The sequence below is a fragment of the Magnolia sinica genome, chromosome 10, assembly GCF_029962835.1.
Source record: "Magnolia sinica isolate HGM2019 chromosome 10, MsV1, whole genome shotgun sequence".
Taxonomy (NCBI): Eukaryota; Viridiplantae; Streptophyta; class Magnoliopsida; order Magnoliales; family Magnoliaceae; genus Magnolia; species Magnolia sinica.
In genome coordinates, this window is record NC_080582.1 from 88,096,492 (window position 1) to 88,116,125 (window position 19,634).

Genomic DNA, 19,634 nt, shown 5'->3' on the forward strand with positions numbered 1-19,634 from the left:
CATTTTCCCAGCCATTGATTGAATGACTGGGATCAATCACTCGAATCATTTTTTAGGTGGATGGACAAATACAATAAAATGCAGTAACTACGTGATGGAAATCCTTATCAATGACCATACCCTTTTTCAGTACAAACAAAACAATATAGTTCATCTATTTCCTTAGCCATTGATGGGATGATTAGTATCACCGAATCCAAGTGATTTAGAGAGATGGCCATCAAAGGTAATAGAGGGTTTATATTAATTTTTTTTTACCTTTTATGGCATAACTAATTCAGATCATCGATTTTCCTTGCCTTTTATTGGATGACTATGATCAAACGGATTTTTTTTAGAGAGATGGACAATTGAATTTTGGCCCAAGATGTGGGATGATCCAGTCTTATAGCATAATCAATATGGATCATCCATTTCCTTGGTCATTGATGAGATCACTAGGATCATCTAATGAAATTGATTTTTGAAAGGATGGGCAATCATAGGTACACCATCCATGATGGATGATTGAGATCAATGACCAAATCTTTTATAGTGTAATTAATATGGATTATTCATTTCATTAGTCATTGACCAAATTGTTAGGATTATCTCGTCAAAGTGATTTTTGAAATGAATGAGCAATCAAAGGTGGGCCCACATGATGGACCGTCCATATCATTGATCAAGCCTTTTGTAATACAATCAATGCAGGTCATCCATTTCCCTAGCCATTGATCATATGACTACGATCGAAGTGTGATTGATAGTCTAGTTTGATGATCTATCATTTCTACTATTAATAAACATGGACCATCCGTTCAAGTCATCAATAGAATAGTAAGATTGCTCGACCAAAGGGATTTTAGAGGGACATGTAATCACTGATGGCCCCAACAGGAAAGATGTCCATCAATTATTACCTGACCTCTGGTAGTATAATAAACATGAACAATACCATCTAAACATGCCAGTTATCTATCTGAAGACGGCCAAAAAGCATGGTTTTTCCATGCTTGTGCCAAGGTGGCATCTGTGTGGGATCCAAACCATCCACGTGGAGCTCCGTGGCATGATCATATCAGGCCCTAAACATCATTAACATCGAATGATAAGTGGACCACACCTTAACCACTAATCGGTACTGTTCAGCTCGAAAGTGACATACACTCACATTCACAGGTGCGCCAACCAAAAATAAGCTTGGTTGGTCTTTTCCACTGCCACCCAAACGGCCTCCTTTTCAAGGGTACAACTGGTGATTTGATTGGCAAAATAGCACTTTAAGAAGAAAAAAAAAAAAAACCAAAGAAATGCCAGTGGAACATTAAATAGGAAAAGAAGCAGGCTAGATGTATGGCCAGTCGTTCAAATGGTGAAAGATTTTTTTTTAAACATGAACCATCCGAGGTGGGACACTCTAGATGACCAGTCGTGACAAAAGGTGGTCCCCCAAGTATACGGTTGTTGGCCCATCTAGCATCATATTCACTGAGAAAACCGTGCTTGGATCATGCACTTTGGTCTAGTTAATACTTCAAGAAAATCCCTACCCCATCTTACAAGTTCAAGGGGCATATCTGATCCAGACAATCATCCACTCCCCACCCTTGATGGACCATGTTAGAAAAATCTTTCCAAACAGAGAGTCATGATTGTCCAGTAGACGGACATTTGCTCGAGCTGTGTAGGCCCACCCATTATGTGGGCGTGGAATCCAAACTGTGAATTTGATCCACCTCCCAATGGTCAACGTATATCCCATTGTGTGGAATTTGTGAAGAATTTCTCCAGCATCTAGTTCAAAACAAGCATGTAAATTTCATAGTAAATTCTTTTCAATTTCTCCAGCATCTCGCATTGTTTGATTGGCGATAAATCTTCCTAAAATCCCACTTGACACATCACAATGATTAAGATTAAATGCAGTGTACTTTCAAGAAAAAGTCTTTGAGTGCAAAAGCTAATACAAAAATTCATATAGCATGAAATAAAATAATATATGCTTCTACAAATTTACATTACCATTCTGAGTTACATTAATACATTGGATAATGCCTGTGAAGAAGCAAAGATTGGTATGGAACCGCAGTTGCAGTTACTAGCAATATTAAGGAGCCGCATTTCAAGAACCCTGAAACCTGGACAGATCATTTGTATTATTTAAATCCAAGATCTCATATATGGATACGGAAGAAAAGAAAGAGGGAAAGTGATAACAGCATAGTTGCGTTTGGATGAATCCATGAATTGAATTGTGATTATTCAGTTAATCAAGAGATAATGACAAAATCTTATGATGTTTCCAAGTAATCATAATTAGGAAGTATCCCTCTGATTGCGGTCAAGTCCAACTAAAAATTAAGATGATTGCAATTCGGACTAAAGACCCTTGTAATATAAATGTTCAGGAAATTGCAATATGGCAATGCCCACCTCATTAGACTGATAATTGCAAGTGCACCAAACTCACATAATGCAACAGGAACCTTGTCCGATGGTTTCTACGATGGTCAGACAAAATCCAAACAAGATCTCTTGCTAATGACGCCTCATTTCTCGGAAGATATTTGTGACATTTGGAGATAATCTAGGAAGGAATTTGAACAACTGCACAGCACAAAAAATAAAATAAAATAGAGTCATAATGTTGTCCAAGATGGCAAACCCTAAAGATATCTTTTGAAGCGAAGAAGACTTTCTTTATGGCAAGTCATCCATGGATGCACACATTCTCAATGCCAATAGTTCCAAATATTCTACAGCTGATGCTTCCACTTTATGCAAATGCCTTAGAATAGAAAGGAATATACTGCAGGGTGACAAGACATGCAGAAACAGATCCCTAGAAAGACAATATTAGCAGCAATCACAGACCAGAGGGTCCTAGGCCATGTGTGCCACATTTCATGGAGGCAGGGATACATGCATATATCCAAAAGACCACAATCCCTACATCCATGCATTATCATGATTCTCCTTCATAGGGATGTTGACTCTTATATACGACCAACTACCCACAAGTTGTGGTCATCTATGTTGCAACGAGGCTGCAATTTTGATGTGTACCTACCAAAGAAAAAGAGGACAAGAAAATGAATACTTGTCCAAAAGCACACTAACCACATGACGAAGATGGATGGAAGCAGCAAATCAAGTTGTATGTGCATGCAAGCCCAAGTAATAGGAACAGACACGTCCCACGCAACTATACATGTCTCTATGTATGAATGACAAGAAATGCATAACTTGCAAGTGACGGAACATCTGCAACTGTAAACTGTGCAGATTGCATGTCTACCTAAATGTATAGAATTTGGTGAAATGAATGTTATGAAAATCACAAGTCACGTATATGGATGTGAGCTTGCAGAAGCACACATTTAAGAATCATACATCTTGCTGCAATCATGCATTTTTGTGTGGATCAGTAAGTACTGTATGGGTACTTGAACTGTTCGCACTGCACATTCATGTGAATTCTATGTGCATAAATGCATGAAAGAGTTGGTATGTAGGATGTACCCAAAGCTTCACGCAGGCGTCAATAATAACTGGAACAAAGCAAATAAAAATGGTTATTGCAGCCTGATCAACTTCAAGTCCATAATGCTCCAGAATTATTTCAATCAAAGTCTGCCAACCAGATTCAGAATGATACCTGCAAGTTTGCAATCAAGAGAATTTCAGAGATAACGCCTCTGAATGTCAAGAAACATGATGAAATTCATTACAAACAGCACATGATGAATATCCATAGATCTACCACACAAACATACTGAAACAATATGTGTGTGTGTGTGTGTGTGTAGAAAACCTTTTTTCTTTTTTGAAGTGTGCGTGATAAAAATTGCTAGGAAGTTATTGTCACGTCTCTGTGTTCTAGTCCCAAATGTATCTGAGCCCATCTAAAGAATTTCTATGTTTTTTCATAAAATTTGAAATGCTGAGTCAGTTGATTCTCAACTTGCCATTTTCATTGTGGGAGAGGGTTACCACGTTTAGAATCTTCTTTCACAATATAACCAATTGAAGTTCCCTTTATCCTTCCAAAAAGAACCCATGTGATTGCATTAATTCTTCCCCTTCTCTCGTCCTTCTTGATTCTTTTCTTAACAGAGACCATGCATTAACAATCTTTTCACTCCTCTTTCTTTCTGCACATACACTTGTCTCTTTAATTTTTCTGTATTTTTTTGTCAATCACATTTTGTGCTTCTTGAACAAGAAATCTGACAAAGTTTCAAGCAAGTCAGTTGCTTGATCAGCACATTGAAATTCCACAGTGAATGATGTTTTTTTAAAAAAAAATCATAGAATGTCCGCCAATTAGGCCCTGGATTAACGTTTATGATCTGCTTCCAACAAATTTCGTGTAGGGGAGATTCTGGAGGATGAAGTTTTATACTGCTATCTACTTCAAAACTCAATGATGACAATTCTAGCTTATTCCATATAGAGACAAGATGAATCTATTTACGAAATTTAAACCTCACAGAAAGCATAATGCATTTGCATATTAATTATATAACCACAAGGCTTAATGCAACAGAACCTACCATCAAAGAACAGAAATCTTACCCCAAAAAAATGTCTGTAACAAGAATAATAAGAAATGCCTTCCCAGTATCTGAAATATTGTTTAATATTTTGTATCCTGTAAATTTCAGCAAAGCTACCTGAAAAAAGAAAAAGAAAAGAGATGGCACTCATGGCTAACATTACTGGCAATTATGTAACTCACAAAACAAGGGAAAAAGGAATACATTGTTTTTTACTAGAAGCTTGACATATAATAGTAATATCTTCGATTATGATATTAGGTTTTCATACAAGCTAACATTCTAATATTTACCATCCATGGCCAGTTTCCACCTATGAATTGATTCTTTGAACTGATGCAGGTAAAGTATGAGGTACATAATGTCTAATGATCACCGGAGAAACAACCATAAGCATATCTAGCAAAACTCAGCTGCAAGGTGCCATCATCATAATCTTAGCCTTCTACCAACAATTTGGGGTAAATTTTTAAATGGTAGATTGGAGGAAAATTTTTAAATGGTAGATTGGAGGACTACAATAGGCTGCCACAAGACATCAACCTTCCTCTTTTACCGTGGCTCTGAAACCAGAAATGGCAGAGGCTCTCATTAACAACAAATTACATGCCAACATGGTCCCACCTAGTATTAACTCTCAGCCAACTATTACATGCACACCCCGAAGGCAAGCCAAGCAATAAACTAACCACTCAGTTGATGAGGTCAGTGTTCGAAGTATCGGTATCACTACAAGTTTCGTTCGCCAGGGATACGGAAACAATATCGATATCGCCAATAATATCGTTGATAACCAGAAATGTGTGGAAACATGGGGAAAACGGTGGAATTTTCAGCGAAACTTCAGGATATGTTAAAATCATATTTAGAAATAAAAAAAATTGCAAAAAGAATGCATACATAACAAGTTTCCATTTAATGGGGCCTTAAAAGCATGTGTTGTTGTACGAAATCAGTCCAACCATCCCATCCAGCCTATTTAACCATCCAACCTTCTATCCAAACATCCATCGATATTGCAAAATATCAACAACACATGATATTTTACCAAGAAATCATCAAAAATTGGAAATGAAACAAAAATTTGTGGTCTCAATATCGCGCATGTTGCGATATTGATAATATCAAGATATTATCAATGACAAATTGAACAATATGTACAACCATGTGCTCATGAAAAAAAAAAAAAATTGAAATAAAAATTTATTATTGAAATATCGTCAATACACTGATACAAGCATTACCTAGAATTTACACAGTAAAAAATATTGGCGATATTGATGCATTGGCAATACAAGCGATACTTAGAATTTACATAGTTGAAAATATTGGCGATTACATTAGCGATATTGATACTTTAGTAGTACTTAGCGATACATTGCTAATACCTAGAATTTCCAATACTATCAGCGTTATCGGTATCGCTGAGCTGGAGATAAAGATAATATCGGAGATATTTCGATAATATTGGAGATAATTCGAAAACTGGATGAGGTAAGCTGTACCAATGTTTTACATAGCGAATAGCATGTGGTGAAGCGTTCAACCCTCTAAAGTCCGAAGCTTAAGCTACATAGCCCACATGTCACTCCTAGATTTCTAATTAAGTTTGTGCTTGGTTGTGCCAAATATCATGTATTTTTATGATACTTCGCACCAAATTAGTCTGATTAATAATGAAATTTAATGACATTTGGTGCAACCAAACACAGCCCAAAATAATAGGAAAATTAGGTAAAAATTAAGTATAAAGGTAAAGAAAGAGAAACCTAACTGATTTAGTACTACTGTTATTTTACTAAAATCATTGGAAAGGTTAACTATTTTTTATTAAAAAATGAAAAATGTAACAAATCATCGAAAAGCATTTATTTAATTTTATATTTTTTTTTTTGTATTAAAAAAAAATAATAATAATAATAATATGTAGTGAAAGCTATGTTGTATGTACTTAGGCTACACAAGACTTAAGCTATTTTCATGAGCTACGTGGCGTTAAGGCTAAGCTACGCTATGTACTGTAAGCCACACAGTACATAGTGAAGCTATTTAAAACACTAAGCGGTACTAATTTCTACTAGGAAGTTCTGCATATCTTGAGGATATTTCCAAAATCCCTCCCAATAATATATGAGAAGCTCATCAAGAATAATTGACAATTTCGAACATTCAAAAAAGTTTTTCAATGACTTGACATGTTTGTGTGCTCAAGAAAAAGTAGGCTCAGTAACTAGAACCAAAAGAGGAGGCATGTCCGATGTGTCAATTGATGTATGTTACAAGAAATAGAAATACATAACAACATACACTCAGCGTGTGCATCTGCACCGCCTCACAAAGTTAATGTGCAACACAGAGGGGAGTGCAATGCCAAGTTAATCAGTCCTATCACCCATAGTTTCACTATAGTAGACATAATTCCATGGCCTGCACCTAGTCTTGGCCAGAGATAACGACGCAAATAGATCACTAAATATTGTTTTACGCCCTCCGGAGACGCATGAATAATATACAATATACCACAAGAAAGGACAACAAAGAAAAGAGTCAACAGTAACACAGACATTTCATGATGCATTCACAATTTATGCGGCCCACACTAAAATAGATGAAGACATATTGACCTACTAGATTTTAGGATTGAAGTTCTAGAAATGTGGAAATTCTCCAAAATAGATAGGTTACGACTGCTAATAAGCCCTAATAACCTTCTAGTGGATTGAAGTACAACAAACAAATAAGAAGAATCACTTCTCACAGCTGGAAATAAATAAAGGGAAACTCCAATCAATAGTATCATGTTAAAACTTAGAAAGTCATAACTCCCATTTTGACCACATTTGTGGTAATCCAAACAACTCTAAAACCCAACTTTCTAAACACTCATGATTCAACTTATTATCATATAAGCAATTTTCAAAACCCATTAGGTACCTTGAGTTGGATTGATGTAAAGTTGCCTACAACCAAACTTTCCTTATCCCAAGTCCAAATCCTAAATAAATTAAGACAATCATCAAACTAATAAAACTAACAAGTTAAGAACTCTAACTAAGGTAACCTCCTAACCAGACCAGTGTATTAAATAGCGGTAGCGTGATGCATAGCGCCCAGCCCTCTATAGTGTGTAGCGTAAATACGTAGCGTGTAGCGTAAGCTACACAATACTTCTATTTTTAAATTTAAAAATAGGACAAATATAATAAATAGTGAAAAAAAAAAAGGGAAAAAATATAAAAATGCCTAAAAGATGATTCATTTTATCAATTATAAGCATGTTTAAAAAAGTTATTAGTTATCATTTATCAAAAGCCAATCCACGTATATAAGCCAAATCAAATAATTATCACATCAACAACTTTCTAAGCAAACCACTTTAATTAATAATGTCTAATTGAAACCACAAGTCACAATTATGAAAAGAAATAAAAATCCCATAGGTTAAAAGTATCAAGTACAATACAAGTGTCCCATTCCTCAACATTAGAAACAAAGAAAACGTGAAAAAAAATAAAAATAAATAAATAGTAAAAAAAAACATTGTAGCTTACGCTACGAATGCTACACGCTACATAGCTGTAGCGTATGCTACGACCCCTGCAGCGTACGCTACAGGGGATTTACGCTATTTGGGATGCTACGTAGCGCTATGGCCACGCTACGCTACATAGCGTACGCTACTGCTACACTACGGGCGCTATTTGAAACACTGAACCAGACTAACTTCAAAAACCCATATAACAGTGGATAGTTTCTGACAATAAGACCCACTATTGGAAACCTTTATTATTTTTTCGAAATCATGGACTACCCAATTTGACTCTTGACAGATCCTCTATGAAGACATAATTAACAAACCCATCATAACAGTATGCCAAATCAGTAATTTCGTCAAAATTTCCTCAATATTGTACGGAATGTGTAATCTTGGATCTGTTGGAAAGATAGCTTGATAGGCTATACAACACTACCCAATTTGTGCCATTTGGATGTTGTTTGGCCTGCCACAATTGGCCCGCAAAATCATTGATAAAAAGTGGCTCTGGCCTAGGTTGTACTTCGCAGGGCTGGGCTTGGACTGACCTTGTATGGCCCTTTGACAGCCCTATATGATTGGGGTCCACTTTGACAGACACAAAAAATAAAAAATAAATAAACAAAAAGTGCAGAGAGAGACCAGAAGGAATCAGAAACCGTCTGAACAATCAAATCACAGATAAATATAACTTGATGAGAAAATCAGGGAGATTTTATAGCAGACTGCAACTAAATGATGATTCCACAGCTTTTGGAGCTAAGTCAACATAGGAGAGCATAATTCACACCGATAATCAAGTGAAGTAGTGAGCACATCTCTGCTGGATATTTCTGAGCATCAGTAGCACAAAGATGCTATTTCTGTCACAATTAGTAGAAACCTATTGATGAGGACGAAACAGAGAACATGCACTAGTGATATAATTCAAAAATAGAACAAGGTTAACATCAAGGTAACAAAAGGAGACACCCGTCAGAAGTTCTCACACATCCAAATTTCCGATAATCTATAAAAATTACATGTTGCACATAATCATTGCTCACAGAGAATTCATGAAGATTACCACGGGGGAGTTCTCTTATTGCAACAAATAAAGAAGAATGGGGTTATATAATAAACTCACCTTGCTCTGATTGAAGTATATAAGAATGAATAATGCAATTCCAAAGACCATATCTGACCATATATTGGCAAATGTTTTCCTATTCTCTAACCTCCATTCATCTCTCAACTCTATCCTGAAAAGAAAAAAAAAAAAAAAACAGAAACAGAAAATTTCAAAATAGATCAAAGGGAGCAAAATTTCAAAATAGATCAAAGGGAGCATCCACAACTCATTATGATTCAAAAAACAAAAATAAAAAAACTGAAAAACAAAAAACAAAACAAGAAAACGAAAAAAGAAAAAAGAAAAAAAGGAAGCATCCATAATTTGTTATTAAACAAAACCAACTATGCAGTGATTCTAAATTCTCAGCAAGGTTCAAAATATTGGTACCGTTTGCAGATATCGGTTATTAAAAAACGTATACATGGCTGTGTTGGCATATTGGTACATTTACCAGTTATTATCTAATAGATCAATTTCCAAAAAGCCAATAGATACTGGACTGTAAAATGCATATCACTTGGTATTTTGAACCATGATTAACACAGTAAATTCAGTAGCTTATGTAAAATCCAGAAATAGAATTATATTCATGAAAGCTTGGACAATACAAGAGTAGATAAAAAAGCAAAATGTATTCCTGAAAGCTTTTCAGTATGACAAATTTCACCTACTTTAAAAGAGCTCATTTGGTGAGAATTAATTGTGTTTCATCTATTTTGACCTACTTCAACCTATTTTACAAGTGTATTTTAGTCCATTTTCGAGTACTTTTCTTTTTTAATGAATGATCATAATTTGGTTGAAAAGGAAGAGAAAAACAGCAACAAAGAGGGCCCAGTAATGACCATCACCCTGAACAAAATATAAACTGTTATAGTTTATGTGGGTCTGTCGTGGGGCCCTGGTTTGAGCTATGGACCTTTGGGCCTATTAGCTTTACTTTATTTCTTAGGTTACTTCCTGTTTCCAATTTTGCCTTTTTACTTGGAGGTATTTTATGTAATTTGCATATTTAGTTTTATAAATACAAAAGGGTTGAACATCGAACTCTACTGATATTTTCTTTCAAAGCTTTTCTACTTTTCATGGTATCAAAACCTAGGGATTATTCCTAGGGTTTCTTTCTTTGTTCCTTCCTTTCTTGATCTTTATCCTTCAAAGCATATTTCTTTTTCTTTGGTTCTTCTATTCTCTTCTTTTATACATATATTTCATCTGGTTTTAAGGGTCGCAGGTGTTTTTTACCCAATGATTAGATTTGATTCAAGAAGGGGGGACCTGCTACTGGAGATTTTTGAAGGTTTTTGAGATTTCTTAACTTCTTGTGGATTCGAATTGCGGTTGAGGTTTTCTTTGAGGCTTGAGACTTTAAGATTTTTTAAGTTGATTTTTGTTTGGATAGATTTTAATGTACAGATATATCAAAATTTGCATATGGTAATCCCTTATCTTTCAGATTTTTTAATCCAGTCATAGGATCTTCCCTCTCTCTCTTCTTGGTTTTTCATGAATTGGGATTTGACTATTATTTTGACGTCTAATTTGATCCATATTGTGCAGATTTAATATGGCCTCTTCGTCAAGGTCTGAGAGACTGAGACAGTTGATTCAATCAACTCTAAGATAGAGAGATTTATTGTTCATTCTGAAAATCTTGTATTGAAGATTACAACCCATAAACTTAAGTCCAGCAATTACCTTCAATGGTCAAAAGCAGATAGATGTTTATTAGAGGAAAACATAAGTTATATAGATGGCAATATACTAGAACTTTCTATGTCAGATCCTTTTTGGAGAGATTGGAAATCAAATAACCTGCCCGCATGTCCTGGCTTCTGAATTCTATGGAATCAGAAGTTTTTGTTTTTTTTTTAATGTATGGAATCAGAAGTTAGTGAAGGATTTTTCTTATTATCTACTGCCCGTGAAATTTGGTTGGCTGCTCATGAATTGTATACTGATTAGAATAATATGGCTCAGATTTTCAATATTTACCACGAGATTGGGACTTGAAGACAGGGGAAGCATTCGGTTTCTGATTATTATTTTAAGATGCGGGGTTTATGGCAGCAATTATCTTTACTGGATGATCTCCAATTTACTTGTACCATGGCATGCCCATACACACTATAACAGAAACAAAATGGAAAACGGGAGAAGCAACAACAAGGCGTTGCAAGAAAAATGATGATCCCCACCAGACACGGCTCCAAGTCAGAGGATCTTCGAACAATAATAGAACTATGCCCCCATTAAAATATGATGATCCACGATGACTAACCACTGTTTCTCTAAAAGAACAATCACCCCCATGATTGGAGTTTGCGATCTTGCCCCCATTAAAACATCCAGGACCAGATTCACCCTTTTGAGATATAAACCTACCTCTAGCCCCATTCACCATTGCTCTTGCTTCCTTCAGAGCAATTACCCTACCACCAAATCTCCTTCCATTCATGACTTTGATAGCGTCAGCTGCATGGTCTAAATACTGAAAATGCACGAAAGTGAACCCTCAACTCTTGCCAGATGACTGATTTACAGGAGTGAAGATGTCGGCAATGTACCCAAAACAAGAGAACACCTCAATTAGATTGGTCTCTGATGAGTCGAATGAAATGTTGGTGATGAAAATGCTATAAGGCCCCTCTTTTTCTAGCGATTATTACTAGCAGTCCAACCATCAAGATCCTCAAAACCTTCTGAGATATAACCTTTGACCTACCTCTAGCCCCATTCACCATTGCTCTTGCTTCGTTCACCGCAATTACCCTACCACCAAATCTCCTTCATTTCATGACTTAGATACCGTCAGCTGCATGGTCTAAATACAGAAAATGCATGAAAGCGAACCCTCAACTCTTGCCAAATGACTGATTTACAGGAGTGAAGATGTTGGCAATGTACCCAAAACAAGAGAACACCTCAATTAGATTGGTCTCTCATGATTCGAATGAAATGTTGGTGATGAAAATGCTATAAGGGGCTCCTGCGATGATTACTAGCAGTCCAACCATCGAGATCCTCAAAACCTTCGACCTCCATTCGAGATCCTCGAGAGAAACCACTGATATATATCTTCACAACAGCTAGTAACAAGGTTTTAAATAAAGTATGTGTCGCTGCATTGGCCGAGCTCAAACATGATATTATATGGGATATATCAGGCTTCTATCGGATGATATGGGCCTGTGTTTTGCTGATTTTTTTTATTTGCCTAATTTTTTTTAACATTATCAGGAAAATAGGAAAAAATGTAAAACACTAGAACCTATCATTTTTTTAATGTTTTTAACATGTATTCAAAGGTGTACCATACCATTCTTTGACAAGAATGTTGTCTGCTTGCTTGATCTACTGAAAGTCAAATAGGCCTAGTCGACAACAGATCAAGCATGTTCACAGATTATCGGCCATTATAGTGAAACACAACAAAAAGAAGATGAAAAAAACTCCCCAAAAAAATCCTTTCTAATTTCTCTCAAAATGGTTCAATCCAGTTCCATTCATAGAATATACTCAAATATTATGCTTTGATCCCCAGTATAAAATGAGTTTTTTAATCTTCCTCCATGGTTGAAATGAGGAAACAAATACAAAAAAATAAAATAAAAAACACCTAGAGAAAAGATGAGAAAACAATTTTGGAAGCTATATCGACCTGTATTGGCCATGTCAACCCTGTAATGGTGCCAATATGGGGTGTGTCAATCTGTATGGGCCAATATGTTGATATGGCCCTTTTTTTCTAAAACAGACCAGTTCAGCCCTGTATTGCGTAACAGGGGTGGCTGATATGGCAATACTATAACCAGTTTTCAGAACCATGGCTGATGGGAGTATTTGTGTAGGCTAAGCAAGCACAAGCACACATTTAAGCAAATCTTGCACTAGTTTATAAACCAAGTCAACTTGAAGGCATCTTACCAGTCTTACGATGAAGGACATTACAGTCATTATCTTTAAGAAAAAAAGAAAAAGAAACACCCAACGACAAAACTTTCTGGAACATGTAAAGAAATAGACAATCTTCATCTTACGCTTTATGCCGCAACTCCAGCCAAACCTCCTCATCAGAAAGAGGAGGAGATTTACCAATCTCTAATTCAAAGCGGAATCTTGCTTTCTCAATGTTTAGAGTCTTTATCATCTCAAGTTTTTGATCTCTTCTCACATCAAGCATCTCAGCTGCAAGTGGAACGGTCTTCACATACCTGTTCATCACATTAGAAGTGATTTATGCAAAATTAGAAATTTAAAGTTTAAGGACCGGTTCCATAGTATGAAAAACTAGAAATTAAAGTTTAAGAACTGGTTTCATAGTGGCTCTCCATTTATAGCCTCCTATTGGCTGCTGAAATAAGAGTCTAAAGTTTAGACGACCTATTACTCTCCAGGCTGTTCCAATGCCTTTCATGGTTTCACCAGTGACAAAAGGCTAGAACTATAGTTCTCAAGGACAACCAATCTCTTTTGTAGAAGTTTTAGCATTTCTGCATAACTATTATTGCATTAAGTGAACACAAAAAGACACAGAATATTTGCATAGAGTCATTTATTAATTAACATCAACTGTAATAGAAGTATCTACGTATTGTTGGGCTGGTAGCATTGACAATTGAAAGGGTCGAGAATATTTTGTATTTAATATCAAGGCTGTCAAAAGAACCAATATATATATATATATATATATATATGTCTTTGGATCTGCATACAAATCTGTAAGCAATTGGGAATAATTACAAGATTGACTAGCTAAATTTTGAAAAGAATGGTGCAACAGGATTCACGTAGCTGATCCCCAATTAGTGGGGTAAAGCTTAGATGATGATGACTATCTACACTTGAAAAAGAAGCAATATCTTCTCATTTTAAACTGTACTTAGAAATGAAGAGGTTTGACAAGGAAAAGAAAAACATGCATTTTGAATTCTGACACTGAACAGCACGAGAAATCATGAGATACAGGCAGCATGATAGGAAAAGGTACCTGTCTAGAAATGGCATGAGAATGTAGTCATGAGCCACAAAATCTAAAGCCCATGGTATGAGGACCAAGAATGCCAAGAACTTCGCCTGGAACATATGGCAAACAATGAATAAGGCTCACCATCTTCTATTTCCTATGTCAACAGTAACATGTGTGTCTGAGAAAATATGTAACTGAACATATCAACTAATGGAATTAACTGTAATGCATTTAGATATTTCAAATGATGGAGCCTCATTATAAATGGTCACATAACATTCATAACAAATGGAGGAAGTCCAAGGAGTTGAAAGTCTAGAATTGATGGCTAAACATGAAAAAGGAAAAGAAAAGTAAAAAAGAATCCAATTCATGAAGAGGGTGTTAAAAGTACTTCCAATGCACCTACCGAGCTAGATGAAGCATATTGAAAAACCCTGTCTTCATATATAAATTCATCCTCATTGTTTCCAAGGACTAAATCCCTCATACCTCCAGCCATCTCCTTCTCAGGAATTAACTTGCTTGGATCTGTAGGGATCTCTCGCTTTCCTCCCTCAAGCCCCACTCCCCAATCTTGATCCCAAGAGGAATTATCCAAGGTAGTCAATCCCCCATCAAGCCAATCATTCCATGCCCGACTCTCCGCATTTTCCACATCTTCCTGTGCCTCTTGCAACTCTGAAATCGTCTCTACTCGCCTCTTCCAAGCTTCAAACCTTTCTTCCTCTGATAATTCATCGCCCTCTGTTTCTGCACTCAAGCCTTCAGGTTCGTCCGACAAATCATCCTTCGTCAAACCTAACCAATTCCAATCTTCATCAAGAAAGAATTTCTGCCACCAAGTTCTCTTCCCTGATCTGCTATTTTTTGCATTTGGAATCAACCTGCAAAGCTGTTTCCTCCTATTACTGAACAAAACCATCGAGTTCAATGCATTACAAGAATGGAATCCCTGTTGAGATCTGATATGGTCAAATAGGAAAAATTTCCGACATAAAACCATGGAATTGCTCATTACGAACATGAAAAAAAATGCAACATTTTTCAGCCTCTCAGAAATTAAAAACACCATCAAAATCAAGTGCATTAATTTTCAGGTGACGCCTGATAAAAGAGACGGAATCGCATCTTTTGACCTTTCTAAGCCCTAATTACCTTAATGAAAGCAATTCCAATATCAAGTTGCCGAAAATCGAAGAAATTCATCATGAGAATCAGGTAGCTTAAACATCAAATGGCAAGAATCGGTGCAAACGACGAAAGAACTCCCCTACTTAACCTAACTTCAGAACCCTAGATCCATCAAAATCCCAGAAGAGGTCCACTCGCCTTCGATGGGAAGAACTTGTCTAGCTTGCATACCATGAAAACTCACAGAAAACAGCTCTCATCGGTAGAGGACATGCGAAAGTTTTTTCTATTTCTTGGAATCGGAAAACCCCTAGAAATGGAGAGAGAGAGAGAGAGAGAGAGAGAGAGGAGATTCTCCGATTTTCCCTGCTATTGTACTGATTAGAGACTTGAGAGGACTACTTAGCAGACTTACTTTCAACGACGCCAGCTTCCCTTGAAACCATAGCAAAGCGGGAGGTGTTCATTTTGCCTCCGTCGCGACTTAATTTTAGCATTCGTCTCCTTCCACCGTGGAGCAATGGAGCAAATTCTAAGATAATCCAATGATTTGAACTGTTCACGTTCTCTTTATTACATAAATTATAAGACGTATCATAATCAGGCTTCGATGATTGTTTAAAAATTTTATTTTGTTGTTCTATATTCATCTGCAGATGGTGAACCTCAAAGTCATATAATCATATTAAATTTATTATATAGGACATTATAGAACGTATTCCACAATATGGACGGTTCAGATCATTGGAATACTCATGATATGGGATCCAATAGAGGAGACACACGCTGGAACCTCAGTCGCGACAGATGCAAAACAAACTAAAGCGGGAGAGGATCATGATGAACGGTTCCATGTAATTACTAAAGTGCCCTTTGTTTTGAGCGTATATTACACTGGCACGGTACGACAAGGACGCCGATTGTCTGCGTCGCCGGCTGCAGAAAGTTCCTGCGGTCGTAAGCCACCTGGGTCCCACCGTGATGTTGGTGAGAAATCTGCCCCGTTCATACGTTTTTCCAGCTCATGCTAGGGCATATCACAATATTAGGCAGATAGAAAAATCAAGTGGGCCACATGACAGGAAACAGTAGGGCTTAAACGGGCCACGAAATTTTTGGATCATATCCATATTTTTGTGTTTTCAGTTCATCCCAGTGGGAATGACCTTATGAACGGCTTGGATGATATATAAACATCATGGTAGACCCGTAAAGGTTTCAACAGTGGAAACGGATTGGCTACTCCCCTGCCACCGGCCAATGGCTGCTGGTCGGTGCGCAGTGGGCCCCATCATGATGTATCTGTTTCATCAATGCCGTCCATCTATTTTTATAGATCATTTTAGGGTATGATACCAAAAACAACGTATGTCCCAATCTCAAGTGTACCACATTACAGGAAACAGTGTTGAAGGAGCATCGACCATTAAAAACTCTCCGGGGTACATAAAAGTTTTGGATCAAGCTGATTTTTTTTTTCTCTTCATCTAGGTCTGTATGACCTAATCAACAGATTGGATGTCAAATAAATAGTACATTGGGCTTTAGGAGGATTTTAATAGTGGATATCCAATCACTATTGTTTTCCTGTAGTGTGATCCACCTGAGATTTATATCACCCTCATTTTTTGTATCAAACCTAAAATGATCTGTGAAAATGGATGAACCGCATGGATGAAACACATACATCATTGTGGGGCCCACAGACCACCGACCACCAGCCATTGGCTGGTGGCAGGGGGAGTAGCCAATCCGTTTCCTTCTTGACCGGCCATAAGGGGTGTCAGTGGGCCTGAAAAATCAAAGATTTTAAATAGGCGACCGAAACAGTTCAAAATCCGTGCCTAAACCTACCCAGGCGACGAGCTGGAAAAATGGACGAAGATTCTGCATTTAGTTGGAGATCCATGGAACATGTGCGCCAACATGGCATATATTTGCTAGATCCTATCCATTCAATGGTGGGTTGTGTCCTGGCCTGGAACAGATGACATGACCCAGTAATCAGTCCGACCATGTCTTGTAAACTGACCAACTGTCCGTTTTATCATGCGCGTGCAATCTACCAAAGGAGTGGACCAGCCTCTCTGGGCAAAGGCAAGGTGGCAACGACGCTTCCTGCCTCATGAATATGGCCTGGATCTGGCCCGGATGCGAAGTAGGCACTTGAGAATTTTGAAGAGGTAAACCTGGACCACTCAACCCGCTTTGTCACGAAAATCAAGCTGGTTCACTCATCAGATGGGGCACAAGTATGCCAGCCGTTATTTTCTTTCTAATTTTCCATTTTATCCCACGTAACAATTTTATCGGCCAGATTTGTATGTCAGGGCATTTCCAGGTGGGCCCCACCGAATGACTGACCCCGATATTTCGCACATATGACCACGTGTGCTGGTGCCCAACACACGTCATTTATCTCTCCTCGCGCGGATCAGAACTGATACTTCTGACGCAATAACAATTCCGTCCACGTAGCTAATTATTATTGCTCGTTGGCCCGTTGCATTTGCGAAATTCAGTGAGAAAACGAGGGCAGTTTGGGTGATCTACTTCCGAAAGGGAGACGCTGATTGCGTGGTGAACCCAACGCCACGTAGCTATGTGATGCAGTTCTCTGTGGGACCCACATTGATCTATTTGTTCTATCCGCACCGTTCATATCTCATTTTAGATAGAAACGAAAAATCGAAGCATATCGAAAGCTCAAATGGACCACACTACAGGTGGGGATAGTGACGTCCACCGTTGAGAAAATTCCTAAGGCCCACCGTGATGTTTATTTGCCATCCAGAATGTTGACAAGGTCAAAAATACCCACATAAAGGGGAAAAAAACAAATATCAGCTTGATCCAGGACTTATGCTGCCCTAAGAAGTTTCAGCCGTAGGCATTCGTCCCCACTGTTTCCTAGGGAGTGGTCCACTTGAGCCTCGGATATTATTCAATTTTTGCTTCATTAATTAAAATGATCTTTAAAAAAGGATGGATTGAGTGGATAAAACACATACATCATCGTGGGCCCCACAGAGCCCTCAGAGAACATAGGTACGTGGTGTTGGGTTCGCCACGCAATCCGCGTCGAAAGGCGGAAGGGTACCATTTCGCCCCGCATGACTAATCCATCCAGCAAGTCGGGCCCACCTTCCCAAAAAAATACAAACTGATGATCTGGATAGCGCCACCAAGGGATGGGCCAGGCTCAGTTTCGACGCTTGAGAAATTACACGTGTAGCACGTGTAAGATTGACCCTGCTGTAACGTTGAAGTTGGTAGAGGGTAAAATGACAAACGGGGAAAGGCCTTTTTGGGTGAAGTAGACGTGACGGATCAACGACCCAATGCTCATTGGTCCACGTCACCACCCACAAAAAAAAAAACCAAAAAAAAAATCAGATTCCATATTATTATTATATTATTGAAAAAAAAGATTTAAAAAAGAAAAAATAAAATATATAAAAAAAAAAGGAATAAAAAACCCGCGTACCTTCACTCACACTAGATGTTTCTTCCTCAATACTCTCTATATTTCTTCACATCTTTATCTCTCCTTTCCACTCTCATTCACTGTTTCTTTCTCAATACAATCCACATTTCTTCACATCTTTCTCTCTCAATTTATTTGGCTAAATAAGGAAAGCTTTCTCTCTCAAAGAAATTAGGAATGAAGTATTTTAAAAAAAAAAAAAAAAAAAACTTTTTGTTAATTTCTTTTGTTCTTTCTTTTAAGAGTTTTAAATGAATGAAGATTGAAAATTAGAAATACAAATATAAACTATAATCTTCGCAAAAATAAACAATCATATTATTGTCAGAAGCCTTCAATTTAAAAGGGTTTTAAGTCTCTCGACCGGTCGAGGGCCTGGCTCGATCGGTCGAGTGGGCATCTCGACTAGTATAGGATTGTTCGACTCAAAGTCTAACGTCTTATGATTTTTGGTATCCGAGTCGCTCAACTAGTTGAGAGGATGGCTCGACCGGTCGAGGTTATGCAGATTCGAGTCCGGATCTTGTATAAACTGGGGAAATCTGAGGCGGTTTCGCAGGGGTGCGAAAGGAAAGTTTCCTAAACTATAAATAAGGGTCCCTAGGGCTATTTTTAGGGATTATAAGGTTTCCTAAAGGTATTCTAAAGGATTCTAGGTTTATCAAATGGTATAGCAAGGGTAAGATTCAAGGTTGTTCGAATTTGGTATGTCCTCTCTCTTTGTAATTTCTTTTCACAGTGGAATTCTGTCGCTTTGTGTCATGGTTTTTTTTCGAAAGGGTTTTCCACATTAAATCTGTGTGTTCTCTTATGTTTGCTTGGTGTCATTGTATTGTTATCCTAGACCTAGATCT

General features: G+C 37.4%; 1 protein-coding gene and 1 long non-coding RNA gene across 6 annotated transcripts; both read right to left on the bottom strand.

Annotated features, from left to right (window-relative positions):
- Positions 1–1,775: 1,775 nt before the first annotated feature.
- LOC131217676 (chloroplast envelope membrane protein-like) lies at positions 1,776–15,667 on the bottom strand. 5 transcript variants are annotated; one of them, XR_009157282.1, is made up of 8 exons: positions 14,569–15,665; positions 14,181–14,266; positions 13,231–13,404; positions 9,203–9,317; positions 4,561–4,658; positions 3,505–3,640; positions 2,416–2,589; positions 1,776–2,120 (listed from the first exon to the last, which is right to left on the bottom strand). XR_009157282.1 is itself a non-coding variant. In XM_058212639.1 (8 exons), exons 1-7 carry the CDS (start codon positions 15,247–15,249, stop codon positions 3,010–3,012), a joined length of 1,329 nt encoding a protein of 442 aa, XP_058068622.1. In that variant the 5' UTR covers positions 15,250–15,667; the 3' UTR covers positions 1,776–2,589; positions 3,001–3,009. The 5 variants fall into 5 exon arrangements, 3 of the variants coding, with proteins under 3 accessions (XP_058068622.1, XP_058068621.1, XP_058068624.1); XM_058212639.1 differs by adding an exon at positions 3,001–3,048 and having other exon boundaries at positions 1,776–2,589; positions 14,569–15,667; XR_009157283.1 differs by lacking the exon at positions 3,505–3,640 and having other exon boundaries at positions 14,569–15,667.
- On the bottom strand, positions 11,048–12,727 carry LOC131217677 (uncharacterized). Its single transcript, XR_009157284.1, has 2 exons — positions 11,890–12,727; positions 11,048–11,555 (listed from the first exon to the last, which is right to left on the bottom strand). It is a non-coding gene; the product is annotated as an uncharacterized LOC131217677 (long non-coding RNA).
- Positions 15,668–19,634: the final 3,967 nt, after the last annotated feature.